Source organism: Ascaphus truei, chromosome 2 (genome assembly GCF_040206685.1).
Source record: "Ascaphus truei isolate aAscTru1 chromosome 2, aAscTru1.hap1, whole genome shotgun sequence".
In the NCBI taxonomy this organism is placed as follows: domain Eukaryota; kingdom Metazoa; phylum Chordata; class Amphibia; order Anura; family Ascaphidae; genus Ascaphus; species Ascaphus truei.
In genome coordinates this window covers 423,128,182-423,145,027 of record NC_134484.1, presented here as the reverse complement: position 1 = coordinate 423,145,027, position 16,846 = coordinate 423,128,182, and the positions used below count along the sequence as shown (strand labels likewise).

The window sequence follows — 16,846 nt, the reverse complement described above, 5'->3', positions numbered from 1 at the left end:
TTACGGGGAGTTCCATAGTTATAAAAGAACGTTAACTGTATGAAATACCGGAAAGATAGTTCACACACAGGATTGTCCGCGAGGGAACAAGACCAGCTGCCACAACATGGAGACCAGACAGAGGAACGAACCTCCCACCCCCCCGTTTTATTTAATTTCTACTAATTTGTATAATTTCTCTGGAAACAGATGTTAAATATGATTGGTTTTGGTAGCAGAACAAAAAAATGAATGTATGCTTTGTCTTTGTATTGCATAAAAAACAATAAAAGTCAAAGTTAAAAAAAAAAATCTTGTGTAGTCTTGGGACTAGATTTCTTAAAGTGGATAAGTCAATGGAATCAGCTCTGTTTTTTTTGTTTTCTAGTAGTCCCTCTAGATATTCTCTTTAAATAACCTGTTATTTCATTTCTGTAAGTCTTTGTGTTGATCTCACTTCAGTGCTGATGACACACTTCACCCTTTTAATCTTCTAATTGTACCTGGAGTGAAGCATATTATTGCGATCCGTCAGTTTTATGTGCACATCTGAAAGAAGACCCCCTTCAATTATGTAATAGTAGTATCTTAAAAATGTACAGATACTGGATCAAATGTCACTGTAAAGCTGATAGTTGGTATAGATTGGTTAATGGTTTTGGTATTTGAGTCTACCATCCACACCAAGAACATGTCGTCAATGTATCGTGCCCATACTGCAAAAACAGAGGATTTCGATATACACATTGGTTTTCAAAATGGGCCATATACATACTGGCTTATGTGGGTGTGACATTCTACCCTATTGCGGTATTTAGTTTCTGAATGTCTTACATGTGTTCCAAAAGAAGGTAATTGTCATGATGAATTGTAATAAATCTAAAATAAAATGGCGTTCATTGAGGGTGTTGAAGTCATATTGCGTTAGCATTTCCCTCACTGATTGTGTGCCACCAATATGTGGAATGGAGGTGTACAAGTGGTTTACATCTAAAGTTGTGTAGTACCAGCTCCAAGAAGAAAAAGCAAAACAGAAAACATTGAAGGAGTAGCTTTATGGTAATGTCACACTTTTGGAATTCTATCTACTGGGCTGCGTACACTGTCAGCTCTAAGAAAAAACAATATTTAAAGTACCATGTAAAGGACTTAATTTTAAAGTGGTTGATTCTGTTTTTATTTTATTTTTTTCATAATGCCACACATTTTTGTGTCACAGGTGTGGTTGTGTAAGTTAATGCTTCTGAAAGGAGAATAGGAGGCATCATGTATTGACAGCATCTGAGGTTATGAAGATGCTCTTATTTTGGTTTTGGGATCTGCCTTTTGTACTGGTAAATATTATAACTTGAGTACCAAAATGAAAAGATTGTGATTTTGAATTTCAAATAATTTCTAAATGTTATTTCAGTATTTGTATTTGTGAAACCACCTATAACACTTTAGCTGCAAGAGGTCTTTCACTGCTTTGTTAGTGAAGTGAACAATGCATTATCTCGTACTATTAAACATCCATGAGTCCATTCAAACTCTGCAAGCCAAGGCAAATACCCATGGACATACATTGGGGATCATTTATCAATACTGATAGCATTCACTTGTTGAGAGAGTCATTTTGAACATGGGCTAAATCAAAGAACTTGCCTCCTCTTTCCTCCAGGCTGTGAGCTACAGTATATGGAGCAAAAAGAGACGTTACGATAATGGAATGATTTTAAATGTAATGTGCAACTAATGGTTGCGAGAGGAAGCCTGCAATTCACTGCAAGCATGGGTGCACTGTGATGAAATCAAAACTAGTATGTAGGCCCCTGCAAACTCATGGAGCTCTTATTTACAGTATACAAAAACACTGAAGGAATGATCACATACAAATCTAATTGGTGTTTCACTTCTTATTTAAACATTCAGCTTGTGTGTAGAGGAGGAAAATGGAGAGGTGACAGGTGAGTGAAAGGCTCCCTAGACCAGGGATGCTCAACTTCAGTCATCAAGCCCCCCAGTAGGTCAGCTTTTCAGGATATCCCAGCTCCCGCATGGAACCTGTCCTGTTGGGTGAGCTTGAGGACTGGAGTTGAGCACTGCTGCCCTAGATTATTACTGCTTGTTGACGTTTGGAGCTTGCAAAAAACTAGCACTGCCCCTGACTGCAAGGCACATAAATCCCCTTTCTCTCGTGAACAAAGGTAATTTTCCAACCCATAGGCTTGTGCATTATGTCTAAATGGGGGATGATTATTTGTTAATAGTTTGTTCTTTCCCACTGAAATATTAGATACCACCAGAGGAAGAAGAAACCAGGAAAATGATGGCATGGAATACATATTTATTTCTAAGCACTTGTTTGAGACAGACATACAGAATAACAAGTAAGTGGTAGAGACTGTGAATGCATATTTTTGCCAGATAATTTTTATAGTACAAATCAGATCTGCCAAAGTTTATTCAACAGTTGCCTTTATGTAATAGCGTAACATTTTGTACACATACTGTAGCATTGGTTTCAGTAATACCAAAGCGTTTTTAATGGCCATAAGAGAACAGCAGCTTCAGTAAGAGTTGGTTGTGTTCCACGTGAGAAACTGCCAGAGATTTGGTGTCTGTACGATTATTATTTTTTTTAGTTTAATGCAGCATTTACGTACAATTTTTATAAATACACTACTGTTAGTACCTTGTTAAATCGACTAAATAGACTTGGTGATTTTTGCCCAGGAGGGGAAGGTAGTAAAGGATACGGGCAGAGGGCTGATTCGGTGTTATTTTTCAGATTAATTGCACATCTCAGAAGCTCAAAGTTGACCCTGGCAGCAGTATTTCAGGGCACAAATGAGTTTCATTATATGAAACACAAACATAGGCTGGAGTGGCTGTCAGCAGGACATCGGTGTTCAAGTTTCTATTTCTTAAAAACGTCCCACTGACCACAGTACTCCTTTAAGTCAGGCTCCCGGGTAAACCTGGAAATTTGCACACAGGATTTAAACAAATGTCAATAAAAACATAATTCTCTTTTTAAACACTTTTTTCAGAGTCTTAAAATGCTACCCACCTGGAATGTGCATCCTGCACAGAGATGTGAAGCTTTTATTAACCCGTGTGCTGCAAGTAACCTATAATGGTTTTAAGAAGCAACTAGTTTACGACTTGATTGTGTTTTATTTTTTAGCTTGTTTTCGTTTTTAAAGTGGGAGATAGGTGTTTATGGCAGAGTACCTACCATTTTCTTTCTGTCAACAGTTACAGAGCTCTCGCTTCAGTTACTGGCACCAAAGCTGGATTTAGCTCAATGTGCATGAAATTTCAGTAGTTTCAATTGTTTAACTTCTCCAGTGTTTTATTGCATTGCATTAGGTCAGACAAAGAGGTGATGGAAAACATTAGTGTTCTCTTAGACTGAAGTCTTTTTTCTGTGCTGGTTAAATGTAACACTAGCAGGTGTTACTGATTTTGAAATGTAAAATACAAGGTTTTATAAAAAAATAAAAAATTAATACTTTTTTTTTTTAAATGACACGCTAAAGTACTTGGCAAGAACGTATTTTCTAAAACATGGTAAAGATAACACGTTGCATAGAAAAAACTTCTGCTTCTAATTTAACTTTATGAAAGTATTACCCAAAGCTCTCGTTCGCCTCCGAAATTAACCGGACATTTTCTTTTTCATTCTGGTAAGGTTTATTGAGTATGGCGAGTATAAAAACAATTACTATGGCACAAGCATAGACTCGGTTCGGTCTGTCCTGGCGAAGAACAAAGTTTGTTTGTTGGACGTACAGCCACATGTAAGTAAAGGAAATGTCATGTGTCTACGTTATGCAATATAGGGGCTGGTTAGCATGTAGAATAGACAATAAAAGTTCATTATTTATGTTCATCACATATTCAAAGTGATTTCAGTCTGGTTCATGATGTAAAATAATAATGTCTGTTTTTGATTGTCCGTCTCCTTTTTGCTGTAAACGACAATTATGTAAGCAGTAGTAAAACATCCAATATATACACTGTCTTCACACCCCACATTGTACTTTTGTACTTCAAGTCCTGGTGAAAATACTCTAGTAAGAAGATCACTATTAACCCTATCGGCCCAGGCACACAAGTTTGCAAGATTTGTTAGGTAAAATAAAAAAACGGTATTACTTTGTTCTGTGACAAATGTAAGCTTCAACTCTAAATGGATTGAATTTATTGTAAAATGATTCCATGGACTTGCAGAGCATTTGCGTAATATTGCACAATACATTTGATTTAACAAAGAATGTGTTTACAGAGTTCATTACTTGGGGTTTTGCTCTGCCTTACGTTTTATGTTAATCTGGCGCCCATATTCCCCTTTTTTTTAACGCAAAATCTATGTTTTGTCCCGTACAGTGACTAGACAGGCATACTACCTCAGCCTAGCTTAATACTTCTGCAATGGCAGGAACACATCTTTTTCACCTTGAAATGTAATAAAGAGTATTTTTCACACTTTAAAATGCAGGTGATAGCTTTTAGGAGGACCCGTTTACTAGATAAATTTGACAGAGCCTTCAAGATATAAGCTCTTTTCATCAGATCCGGAAAACAATGTGTCTACTTGAAATGGAATGCCTCAACCGGTCCAGCATTTCGTTTTCCTGCTTAACGTTCTGCAGAGATTTCTGATAATAGCAAGTTGTGCTCCTACAAATTCCTCTGCATTACTTCACCTTTTAAGTGATATTTTGCAAGGAAGCTTCTGATGCCCAAATACATTGCAGACATTTTACACTTGGCCTCAAGAGCCACGTCTGCCCAATTCCTCACTGTGTCCTTGTCTTTCTTAAGACATATGGTTCTCCCTTAACCAATATAATCTGCAGTACAATTCAAGCTTATTTAATAACATTAATGTGCGCACCCTACACTACAACAGATAAAGTCCCGTACTTTGTAAAACTACCTATGATGACTTTCTGACAAGCATATGATCTGGCCTCATTCTCTTATTCATTTATGAAGTTTTCGAACAGCAACTTTTTACGGGCACACTTGGGACATAGTTAATTTAGTCCTACTAAGCTTTTGTTGCCATTTTAGCACCATGCCTCCGTTTTATAATGCCCACCTGACCCAGCTAGCATACTGTAGGTCTCCTTTTTAAGTATACGTCTAGCTTGCTCCGCAATATCTGTTAAAGTTGTCAAGTACATTGCACAGACTTTTAAAAACGAAATTATCATTACCCAGACTTTTGTACTCAATGGGCGTTCCCTTTACAAAGCTGTAAAAGTGCACACCTAAGACATTCATATAATGTATTGACTCTCCACTGTGGGGTTTTTTTTAACAGCAGGGACTTCCTATTAGTGTAGTTTGGTTTACGGGAGAGGTGTCTTGGAGTTTTACACCAATATCTGTTGGACTCCCGAATAGATTGTTTTGTGAGACTGATGTTTTACATTTCTGAAACCAGTCTTGTAACCAGTCTGTAACTTATCTAAAAATGAGCAAGTGGGACCTGTGCTTCAACTTCTACAAGCAAATAGTTTAATTTCTGACTCTTTAAAGGTCTTATAAATATAAGTTAATAAGGGGTGGGATTATTATTGAATGTACTGTACTACTCACTCAGCAACAGATGGGCAAATTTCTAAAAAAAAATCTATGCTGCTTTTTAATTTACAGATAATGTTCAAAATACTTTTCTGCTTATATGAACAGCTTTGCTGTTAGGTCAGGCCAAACATCGAGGAGTAAGGTGTTGCAGGCTCCTTAAGCAGCACTGTGGTTAATCCTGTTAATACATTCTGGCGCAGACTTCTGAAATCATCTTCAATAAGTCTGCTGCTTTGTCCTGTGATCTATTGCAGATCGAAACGGTCTGATTTTACTGCGCATACTCCACATCCTTGTTTCCAAGACTGTTTTGTCCCATTCCTAAGTTGCTTTCGCCCGTCTGAAAATTTACATTGACTTAAAACATGTGTATTGTTATTCTTGAGTGTGTTTGATAGTAATTTTTATCCATCTATAATGAAATCCAGGACTTGCTTAAAAATGAGATTCACTTTTTCCTGGTAAGACTTTTTATCTAAAATAAATAAATATATTAGGATGTTATACTTGGGCAGTTTTATTTGATCTGTTTGCCAGTTTTATGCTAGTGGAGCTTCTTCTTTCATTATAGGGACAGCAATTGTATGGATTAACATCTTATTGTACTCATTTTGGTCCCGCAAACACCATGCAATTGGAATAACGAAGTATGGTTCAATACACATGGTCTTCTTTATCAGAATTGAGGATTACTTTTTTTTTTTTTTTAAGATATTTTATTTTAAAGAATCACTGAACACGAAATCACCAGGTCTCTAGTGGTCTCTTTTTATAAATAAAAAAAAGCGGTAAAAAAAATAAAACTAACATAGGGAGATAAGAGTAATAAAGTCCCTCTAAAGTTTCAGCTTACCATGTTTACAAACTAAAAATGTATGTATCATTTTATTTATTTTGCGACCACTTTGTACACAACAGTTTACAAAATTACAATACAAGTAAAATAAAATTATTTAAAAAAAATGACCTACAATCTTTATTTTTGTAAAAAATTAAATAATAACAATCCATCCAGATTTAACCCCATTTAGTGTAAAAGGAGCCAACCCATTAAACATACCACTTCCATGAGCTATTCTTTGGATCCAGGAAGGACAGCATTATTAAGTGAACTGCAGACTTTGAGTTCTATTTGGGGAAACGATTCTTTGTTGACTCACCATGGTTGGCACTTATGATGGATACATTTATACTGTAACAAACAGGAAAGGGATCTGATAAATAGCTAGAGAATGTTTCCATGTATTCTGCGTTGAGGTTTTCCCAATCAAGGAAACCAGAACCTGTGCATATACCATATTTTTGTTTGGCAAGTAACCCATTAGGATACTTCTGCTGCATCTCAATACAAATTGTCTCCATGAATCAAGCTCTTTGCAGATTTCGTGTACGTTTTTCAGGTTTTGATATCTGTTATTGAAGCCGTATTAAAGTTCTCTGTATTTTCTTTTAATGAAGGAGCTTAAAGGCAACAGAGATCCCTTTTTCATGTCCCACATCTGAAGAAGATACTTTTCTGGCTTCAGAAGCATGTGTTTTACGACACATATATAAAGAATTATTGTGCTAGTCCAATAAAGGACATCACAATTGGTAAAACAAAAATACTTTAAAAAAAAAAACCTTTAAGTTTTATTCAGGATCAAGGCAGCTGCATGAACTCCACACTGAAGAACGATTATGACGTGGAGAGGAGTAAATGAGGCCATGTTTTCTTATTGCAGAATACTTTCTGACCTATTTTCATCAAATTCCATACGAGATTCTGCCAAACGGCAAACACCAGCAAAGCAAAGTTGATCCCCATGCAAAATAAATAGTGCATCTACATCCACTTGATCAAACATATTTTGACTTTTAAAGCACCTCTGGAAAAAAAAAAAAAAAAAACGTAAGAATTTCCAGGATTTTCATTGCTGCCTTTATTGTAACTTTCTGTCCAGATATTACCTCATCCTCTGCAGTTGAAAGGGAATTATTAATAGCCAGCACCGGTGGCTGACAGTGAGCAAACTGACTTTGGATTTATCAAGAAATGAAAATATCCATTCCTTATGTTTACATAGGTCTGTTAGAAATATAATTGCCACCAAATTTAAAAAGCAGAATGTAAGCTTTGGGCACAAACTTGCCTACTGGCTGTGGTAAGTGATACGCCTGCCAATTTGATCAAACTTTCCAGCGCTGGCTGTGTGTGTGGAAATGAAGCCTTTCTAACCATAGAAATAACAGCATTCAGTACATAGATACAGTAAGTGTTTTAAAAGGAAATGTTAGCATACTATGACATGTTTGAAAAATGTAACGCGTTTCCTATGACTAAATGTTTCATTTATTTCTTTTTATTTTAATTGGAGGCGGATATCTCTCATTTTCTTTTCAAATTTCTTTTCTTGTAGAGCATAAAACACTTGAGAACATTTGAATTTAAGCCGTTTGTGATATTTATAAAGCCTCCATCAGTGGAACGTTTGAGGGAGACCAGGAAGAATGCAAAGGTTATATCCAGCAAGGATGAAAAAGGATCGTCAAAATCCTTTACAGTAAGGATTTCATTTTTTTTATCGCTGTATGTGGGAGATTCGCTAAGCTCATATGTGGGGTATCACACCCCAATCCGGTATTAACTGCCATTGAAGGGTGTGGCACCTTTGGCCGAATCGAGGGGCGATACCAGGCATAAGCGCTTAGTGGAACTCAGGGTATGTATCTTAAAATATATGTTTAACTGGAGCGGTCTGATGCACAGAGATTTAGGCCGATGTTCGGCAGGTACTGTACTTTATGCCTAAAGGAATAGAACTTTAGGACAAAGCTTGCAGAGTAGCAGTTTTCTTGCTTTGCAACGCGTTTGCAGGCTCCTCTGGCTGCAGAAGAGGTAAGTATTCTACTTTGTGCTGCTCATATTCGCATATTGTTCAGAATTAGTTTAGCTCCGATATTGCACCACTACTGCCTCGCTACATAGATTCATTTGTGTTTTTGTGTCCCATGTAACTTTGGACATGGGCTTGCAATAAAGTAATTGAGTGAGGAGGCTGCCTGTTATCCTACTGCCAAATCGAGAAATGAGAGTAACTTTTTATATGGAGAAAATGGACTAAAACAAAACTAAACACTGGCCTTTTTTATGAAATGATTATCAACATACTGTATAAGTATTTTTCTGTGCTTTTTTTTTTTTTTTAATTATTATTTTTTTGTTACTTTTTTTTTGCTTTTCCCCCCCTTTACTCTGAGTGGCCAACTCCAGTCCTCCACGACCACCAAGTCAGATTTTAAGGATATCCCTGGTTCAGCATAGGTGCTCAGTCAAAATGACTGGCCTTCATCCAGCAGTGGATCAACAAGGGCTGAAGATGTATTGCACCTGTTAATACGTCAATTCTGTAAAAAAAAACCACGTTAAATATTACCCAACAGCGTGTTATTACACATGCATCACCATTTTTTTCAATTGCGTTATCAAGTCTCGCGTTACATGACGCCCCAGCTTTGAGGCAGAGCGTCAAATCAAAGGCTGCAATAACATTGGCTACAACTGTGAGTTAAAACTAAGCTCAGCTGCAGGTTTCAACCAGAAGTTCATATCTCGCCACATACACAAATACATTTATCAAATCATACGTAAATTATTCAAATATATATTGGGAAAATGGAGATACTGTATTGCTCCGGCAGTTACCCATCCGGTAACACTGTTGTCCTGTGGGCTTTTGTTCAGTGGAGTAGCCTAACTTTGACAGCCCATTTTAAGCACTGAAACAGTTAATTTTGTATGGTGCACAGTTAAAATGACATGTATAGCTTCAGCGGAGCCGCGAGTTTCCAAATCACGCGATTTGCCAACAGCAATGCACCAATTAGTGCCTTAACGCGCGATAACAGATGCAATAACATCTGGAACTCCAAACCCCTTATTGTACTGTTTTTTGTAGATACAATAGATATGTTCAAAACAAAGTTTTTAGAAAGGAAAGGTATCCAAGTATATACCTAATAAGTAAACATGGGAAGGATGTGGATCCAGCAAGTAATCTGATTACCATTATTTGGTGTCGTCAGGAAGGAATTTATTTTTCCCCTTATGAGATATCATTAGATGATATTCTTCCTTTCTGTGGATCAATATACTGTAAGGACAGGTATAGGATAAAGTATCTGTCTAAATTTAGCATAGGTTGAACTTGACCGCCGTATGTCTTTTTTTCAACCTCATCTACTATATTACTATGTATATGTAACTATATATAACTTTAATCAAATGAGATTCACGCCATAGGGAGACGACATCGGAAAAAATAAATATTTAAGCTGACTTAAAAGCAGGCATTAATGTGCAATCTGTCTACTGATCTGTTACAGAACAGGCCTTCTCCTCCTCCTCCTCCTCCTCCTCCTCATAATCGTAGATACCAGTGATGCCATTTTTTGTGCTGTGTATACTATTCATCTTCTCCATAACCATTGAATTGATTGGTTGATTGGTTGATTTCCAATATTGCCATATACGTTCCTTTGATTGAAACTGCATTTCCAAGTAGTACTTGAGCCTGTACCTGGTGACTCATTTTGACACTGATCATTTTCATGTTTAAAAGTCAGTCATTTGAATGTGTTGACTTGTATTTATTTTGTGTGTGCTTTTTATTTCCATTCCTCCAGATACAAATAACAAATAGGAAAGTGTGAGAGTTCAGAGAGAGAGAGCTCAATAGATCCAGTCTTAAGTAAAACTTCTCATCTATAGTAATTTCCTGGGCAGTGAGTCACGGTCCCCTCTGTCTCTGACCACCAGTTTGTTCATGCAAATCATATTTTTATTGGTTCTTGCTGTTTATAAACACATTGATATGCCAGAAATGTACTAATCTACCTTGGTTGGCAAAAATACATTGAAATATAAAAGAGACATACACAGCATTACCTTGTGGTTTTGTTTGCTTCTGTTTGTACATTTAAGGTTTAAATGAAATAAAATGTACTTTACACGGGCAGGCGGAGTCCGTTCTAACGAGACACAGGGAGAAACTTCATTGGATCTATTCCAAGCCCCTAAAAAGATAAGCTGTGTTCTGAGATGCCCTGTGCTCACATCATGCTGAAACGCACAGAAATTCCAGGATTCAGTAGTAATCCTAACACTACATGGAATTTTACCATTAACAAAAATATTGTACACCTAGCTACTATATGTATAGCAGTTAACAGTTTAGTATAATTTAAAAAAATGGTGACACTACTGTTGGCATATATGCAATAATGATATACTACTGTATCTAATGATGGGGCAAAGAGAGATATACTTTCTTATCATACAAAGTAGCCTTACTATTCCTATATCTTTCTTTCTTTTTCTCTGCTAGGAAGAAGACTTTGATGAAATGATTAGGTCTGCGCAGGTGATGGAAATTCAGCACGGCCACCTTTTTGACAAGGTTATAGTCAATGACGATCTCTCTGCAGCTTACAATGAACTGACTTCCGCACTTGAGAGACTGGAGACTGCTGCTTTCTGGGTTCCAGTGAACTGGCTGCACTCCTGAAGCACTGAAATTGACACCTATCTATTGGGGATTTTGTTTTTTTACTGTGTATAGATAACAATTGTATGTGTTTTTGTTACTGGGTTTTTTTTATTTGCTGTAGTGGAATTCATTTTAAATACTGGTCTTCTTTTTCTTGTTGGACACGATGTAACACATCTCATAAAGAAGACCCACTTGTTTTTAATGTAAAGCCTTTCAGAATGCTACTGTATAGGAAAAAGGTATGTGCAGAAAAGAACAAACCGTAAGTTTAGATGGCAAGGTTTTTTTATCTATTTTATTGCTACAATTATAGCAACATGCAAGTCATCTACTAGTTAGGATTTTAATGACTTCAAAGCTGTAAAATATTGTAGCGCACTGAGTAATTTAAAAGAATTGGTTATTGGGAGTATAGCAAAGTAATATTTAGCAATGTATTGGAGGGGCATCTTTAGCATTGGCACTGAGTACGCTTTAAAGTGGGCAGCCATCTTACACTGGAAAAAGCTTGTAATTAGAAAGTCCTACCACGTGTTATCTGTGACTACAGCATGTGAAGTGGGCACTGTGTTTTTATGTCAGTATGTAGAGCTGCCTTTTGTTGGTACCCACTCCTAAGCAAATTAGGAATGGCCCTCTTTGTCCTGCGCCATGGGCTCATATAATTCATTGTGCTTAATTTGTGTCTAATACAATGTAAAATATCAGGCATCGCTCTTCAGCATAACTGTTTGTGCTCAAACAGTGGCCTTTGTCGACGTACTTAGGGTAAATATTTACTCTGAAAAAAGTTGATTTGTCTTATACAAAAAAAAGGTTTTTTTTTTTCTATGAGTAAGGCCTGATACTTCTTTGGAAATGACTAGTTTGTGGGAGATTCTAGATTCTAACAACTAGTACAATAGGAGAAGAGAATGCTGCTGTCCTGTCCTATCTGCAGACACTATTGCATGGCTAAGTGTAGTAGTTGCCACACAACAAAGGGCTTCCAAATGAACAAACCAGGGCTAGTTTGAATTTAAAAGTACTGTAGTTCATAACCTTTGGTAAAATCACTACTACTAAAAATTTGTATTGTTATCACTGGATTTCAGAAAGAAATAATATATGTTGATAAACGGTTTTAGAATTTTTGAATGAAACATTTATTATTAATACTCTATGGGAAAATGGGAATAGATCGCTGCTCCACAATTGAAAGCTTTACTTAATTTTTTTATGTTTTTTTATTATTATTAATTTTACCACAGGTGTGTGGGCATTTTTATGGAAACTGTTGAAGTTCAGATCAAGTGAACAAAAACCACATTTTGTCTTTGGCATATTAATAGAAGTTTTAAACAGTTTATGGAGTCCATGTTTCATAGGGGAGAAAAAAAACCAAGCTGTACATTAAGTCCGAGCTTATAGTCCCAACGTCGCGTCAAAGCAAATGTACTGACTCCTGAAACTGTACTGAATGTACTGAAACGCGTGCGCTTCTAGTAGGAGCGACGCAACGGTCGCGATCGCTGGCAGTCAATTCAATTTGATTTTGTTCAGTGACCGCAGCGTGACATCAGCGTCGCCGTCGCAAGGACTATAAGCGCAGCCTAAGGAACAATTCCTCTCGACTCACCAAAAGTTAATGTAATCTCTTCAGTGCCAGAAAGCCCACAGCACCGGAGGGCCATGGACTGTATGGCGTTTGTGTAGTGATCTCAAAGTCACAACCTACCCCATGACATCCACAATGAAAACAGAAGTTCTCCTCTTGTTCCCATCACATCCACAGCTCCCAGAGAGCTACAGAGGTGATCTCGTCTAAGAATCAGCAAAAACAAATGGTTATACCCAAAAGGCGTCATTAGGGTTACTAGCGGTATGGTTTTTTGTTGTTGTGTTTTTTGTTTTGTTTTTGTATATAGGAGAGGTAACTATTTTTTAACAATTAAAAAATATATATGGTGTTGATTTTCTCTGGCCCCTCTTTTGTGTGTGCTATGACTGCTGAACAGGCGTTCGCACAGGCAAAGCCTCCCTCTCATCCATCCTTATCTTTATTGGCCCTCTAACAGAGACCAGATGAATGTGATGTTGAGCAAACAGTTGCTCGACAAGCACAGTCACCCATTCAGAGGCCCCAATGAATGCTTTTTAATGTCCAAAGAAACAAAATACACAGAGATTGCTTTAGAGATTTAATATATTTCTTTAAGGAAGACAATTCTATTGTTAAGTTGATTTCACAGTGTTGTTTCTTGTAGTCTAATAGATTGAACCGTTCCACATGCAACGGTCATTGGCCCACAACATGTACATGATATAACTGCCGAGTTTACTTTACTGTACATGTTGAGTAAAAACCTTAAGTGTGAAACATGTTGGAGAATTTAGAGACAAGCACTCAAAATACAAACAGTCCCATTGTTACTATTTGTTGGTGTCTTTTCAAATGACCGACACGTTGCATTCCTAACATACTTGCCTCTGTATTTCAGTCTGCAGAGGCACCTTTGCTATGCCGTTCGGTTTTTGAAGCTGTTAAGTATTTGAAAATTGTCAGTCTGTCTTGTCATAATGTTTCAACTTTGTGAGTGCATTAACATGCTACTGGGGTTACAGGCCTCTCTACCCTGCTCCTGTTTAACCTTGACAGTGTCCGCGGGCACTGCGGTGCAGTCAGGTTTCCATCACCAAAAAGTTTATTAAACTCCTCTGTTCAGAAACGAGTCTAGTCTGTAAATGGGCTCAGGCTGAATGTTTTTTTTTTAAACACTTAATCTCGCATATGTACAGTAGCACGCTTTAGTATACCCAAAGCTGTGCCTATGGCCTCCTTGCAGGCCGTAGTATCTACACAAAAGTATTTACAGATGTACAGTAGAAAGGCTTCATTGTTCCCTAGGCGTCTTGTCTTTGGTGTCTTATAGAAGCATCCTGTATGTTGTAAAAATTTGCACAAACACCATCTTTAAATCTCACGGAAACTCTGATATTTTGTGTTATTACAGTATATGCTGTGTTATCCAGGGGAACAATGTCACGATACATCTGTAAATCATTTCAGTTGGTGTATGTTTAGCTAATCACAGATTAGTGTCACATGCTGTCATTTACTGCTGATATGCTGTGACATTCACAACAGAAAAAAGGGGCACACATTTTGATAGTAAAATAGTTTTGCAGGTGCAGATCATTTCTTGATTTTGACGCATAAAAAGTTGCAAATATCATAAGTCTACAATAGAGGTTTATATTTAGTATATGTAAGAGCATGCTAGTTGTCATAGGAAAATATATACTAAAACAAGTATTTATGAAGTGATTCAAAAAGGGATGTACAAATTTTTATTTATCTTGACTCTACATTCCATGTAAATATTCCCCCTCTGTTTTTATGCACTGAAACCCACTGGTGTGTTGCAAAGCAAGATTGTTAGCTAATTGCATTTTTTAAACTGTTAACAATGTGGTAGAACTAGTAACACATACATTTTACCTTGGGGGGGGGGGGGGGTCGGGGGAGACTGAACTGCCTAGGAAAACAAATAAAAAATCAGAATAATTCTATTCTGCGCACATGGCTGGGTCTTTTTGTACATAGTAGTTTATTCTTAGAATCTCTGTGCCAACATTGCTATCACTCTTGCTCATATTAATCATTTGAGTATGAAGAGAGATTGCAATGACTTTTTGGCTTCAAACTACCATTAACAAGCTCACACGGTAATAGTTTAACATTTCCTATTCCAATACATTTTCAATTGGGGGAAATGGCACTGAGCTTCCTTCTGAGTGATATCTGTAAAACAGAGACCGATAACCAATCTCTGCTAATCTAGGCTCTCCCATTCTTGCTTTATTAAATACATTTTAAAGCAGCAATCCCCCTACTCGGTTTTCCATTATTTAACTTTGTTCACCCCACATTTTTGTTACAGTATTGGGACCGAAGGATCTCCTGGAACTGACTCTTGTTATTTCTCCCCCACCCCCTGCCCCCCTGTTCCTGAGATACTCTCCGGATAAGTTACCCAGTTGAAATCTGCCTCCACGGCTTCATGTTGTATAGCCATTTAAATCTCTTTTTTTTTTTTTTAAATCAGCAAGTAATGCCAGTAACTTCACTGTTAAGTATCTCTGTAACCGGGTGTGCCCAGAGCTAAAATGGCACGCATCAGCTCTGCAGGATCCCCAGTAATAAAATCCTGTAATAAAAAGGGCGGAAGGGGAATATTTCGGGGGAATTGCTGCTTTAACGTTTGCCATGGTAAAATATCTCCTTTTTCTTATTGGCAAAGTTAATATGAAGACTTATAACCCGGAACAATGGTGATGGTACTAAAACCATTATTTCTTCTTTATAGTAATGAAAAGGAAGTGGGTTGGACAATGAGATCAAACCCAGGATAAATGCCTCCAGCTATAATAAATTACAAAGGAACAACCACTGTGGGGTTGAAAATGATTTGTCAACTTAGACGTCATTGGACGATCACTATGTCATAGCAGCACTGAGCAGCCTTCTCCAAAACACTGGTGCTAAATGTTTACTGCTCATTTTCAGCCCAGCTTTCCAGCCAAGTACGCGATGATTCGATGTATCTTGGTAAAACTCTGTAAATAAATACAGTGTCTGCACAGCAGTTGTCGAGAGATTCCCTTCATTTGCCTTAACAAACTTTATTTTTCGCAACATGGTGTTCTGGTAAAGGGGTTTCATTCTACTTTGTGTAATCTGTCGAACGAATACTGACGGCACAACAACCTCCGCTACAGATATGGGAACCCAATATTGTCTGTGGGACTTGCATACATTGTGATCTGCCCAAGTTTAAGGCATGTATCTCCTGTTACAGTAAATGGATTGATTCTTCATGGTTTCTTGACGTTTGTGCGTGAGGTGAAATAATGTCTTAACCATAATGATTTGTCAGATTTGTGATATGCCGTTTCTAGATCTATTCTATGTTTTTACATTTGAAGTGAAACTACTGTATTTAAGTGTATGTTGCTGTTCCCCATGCTAGACCAACGGTGGTCCATGTTTTGTACTATTGTCTCCATCTCCATACTTGAACTTGTCATTTAATTTACCAGCTGATGCAATGTTTTGAAATCTGAATTTCACTTCTTATACAGAACAATAAATTATTGACTTTATGTATGTGTTTCAGCTGACGGCTGTCTTCTTCTCAATAATTGCAACCTGTGGACTGTACATTATGCAAAATTATGAGCATATATAGTACTATATTGAGGAATGCTGATGATTAATGAACATTTCAATTTTTATGATACAAGTATGTTGCCCTATTCAATATTAGGTACATTGTACATATGTCTACAGTTTTACACTGATACAGGCTGATAATGACACAGTTATATCTTCCCTGCGTAGCTCAGTTGTAATATTACTTTGTTCACAGCACCTACAATTATTGGACTAATGCAATCTCCAGCTTGCAATTGACTTACTGAATTTGATTTAAAATGCTTGTATATAATCAAATTTGGCTTAAAATAAATAAATAACCCAAATATTTAGCTGAATATGAGCATCCACATAAATGCTGTGAGCTGCAGATGCATTGAAAAGAAAGTCTGCTAAAAATGAAGGCTGGTATCAAGCAACAGGAATCCCATTTTGTATCCAACAAAAAAGAAACCATAAATATCACTAGTAAACTGTCTCATAGGGGGAATTCAAGTTCATTGCATTTTTTTGTGAGTGCTAGTCTTGATGCTGCTCCCAGTAGAAGGAATGCACC

The 16,846-nt window shown here is 37.1% G+C and overlaps 1 protein-coding gene across 5 annotated transcripts in view; it reads left to right on the top strand.

Moving 5' to 3' along the window:
* Positions 1-16,238, top strand: part of MPP7 (MAGUK p55 scaffold protein 7) — a 341,147-nt gene extending 324,909 nt beyond the window's left edge. For all 5 annotated transcript variants that reach the window (XM_075587671.1, XM_075587669.1, XM_075587670.1 and 2 more), the window contains 4 exons: positions 2,255-2,348; positions 3,656-3,764; positions 7,962-8,105; positions 10,929-16,238. In XM_075587671.1, coding sequence (XP_075443786.1) covers positions 2,255-2,348; positions 3,656-3,764; positions 7,962-8,105; positions 10,929-11,108 — 527 coding nt within the window. In that variant the 3' untranslated portion in view covers positions 11,109-16,238. The remainder of the gene's footprint in view (positions 1-2,254; positions 2,349-3,655; positions 3,765-7,961; positions 8,106-10,928) is intronic.
* The last annotated feature ends 608 nt before the right edge of the window (positions 16,239-16,846 follow it).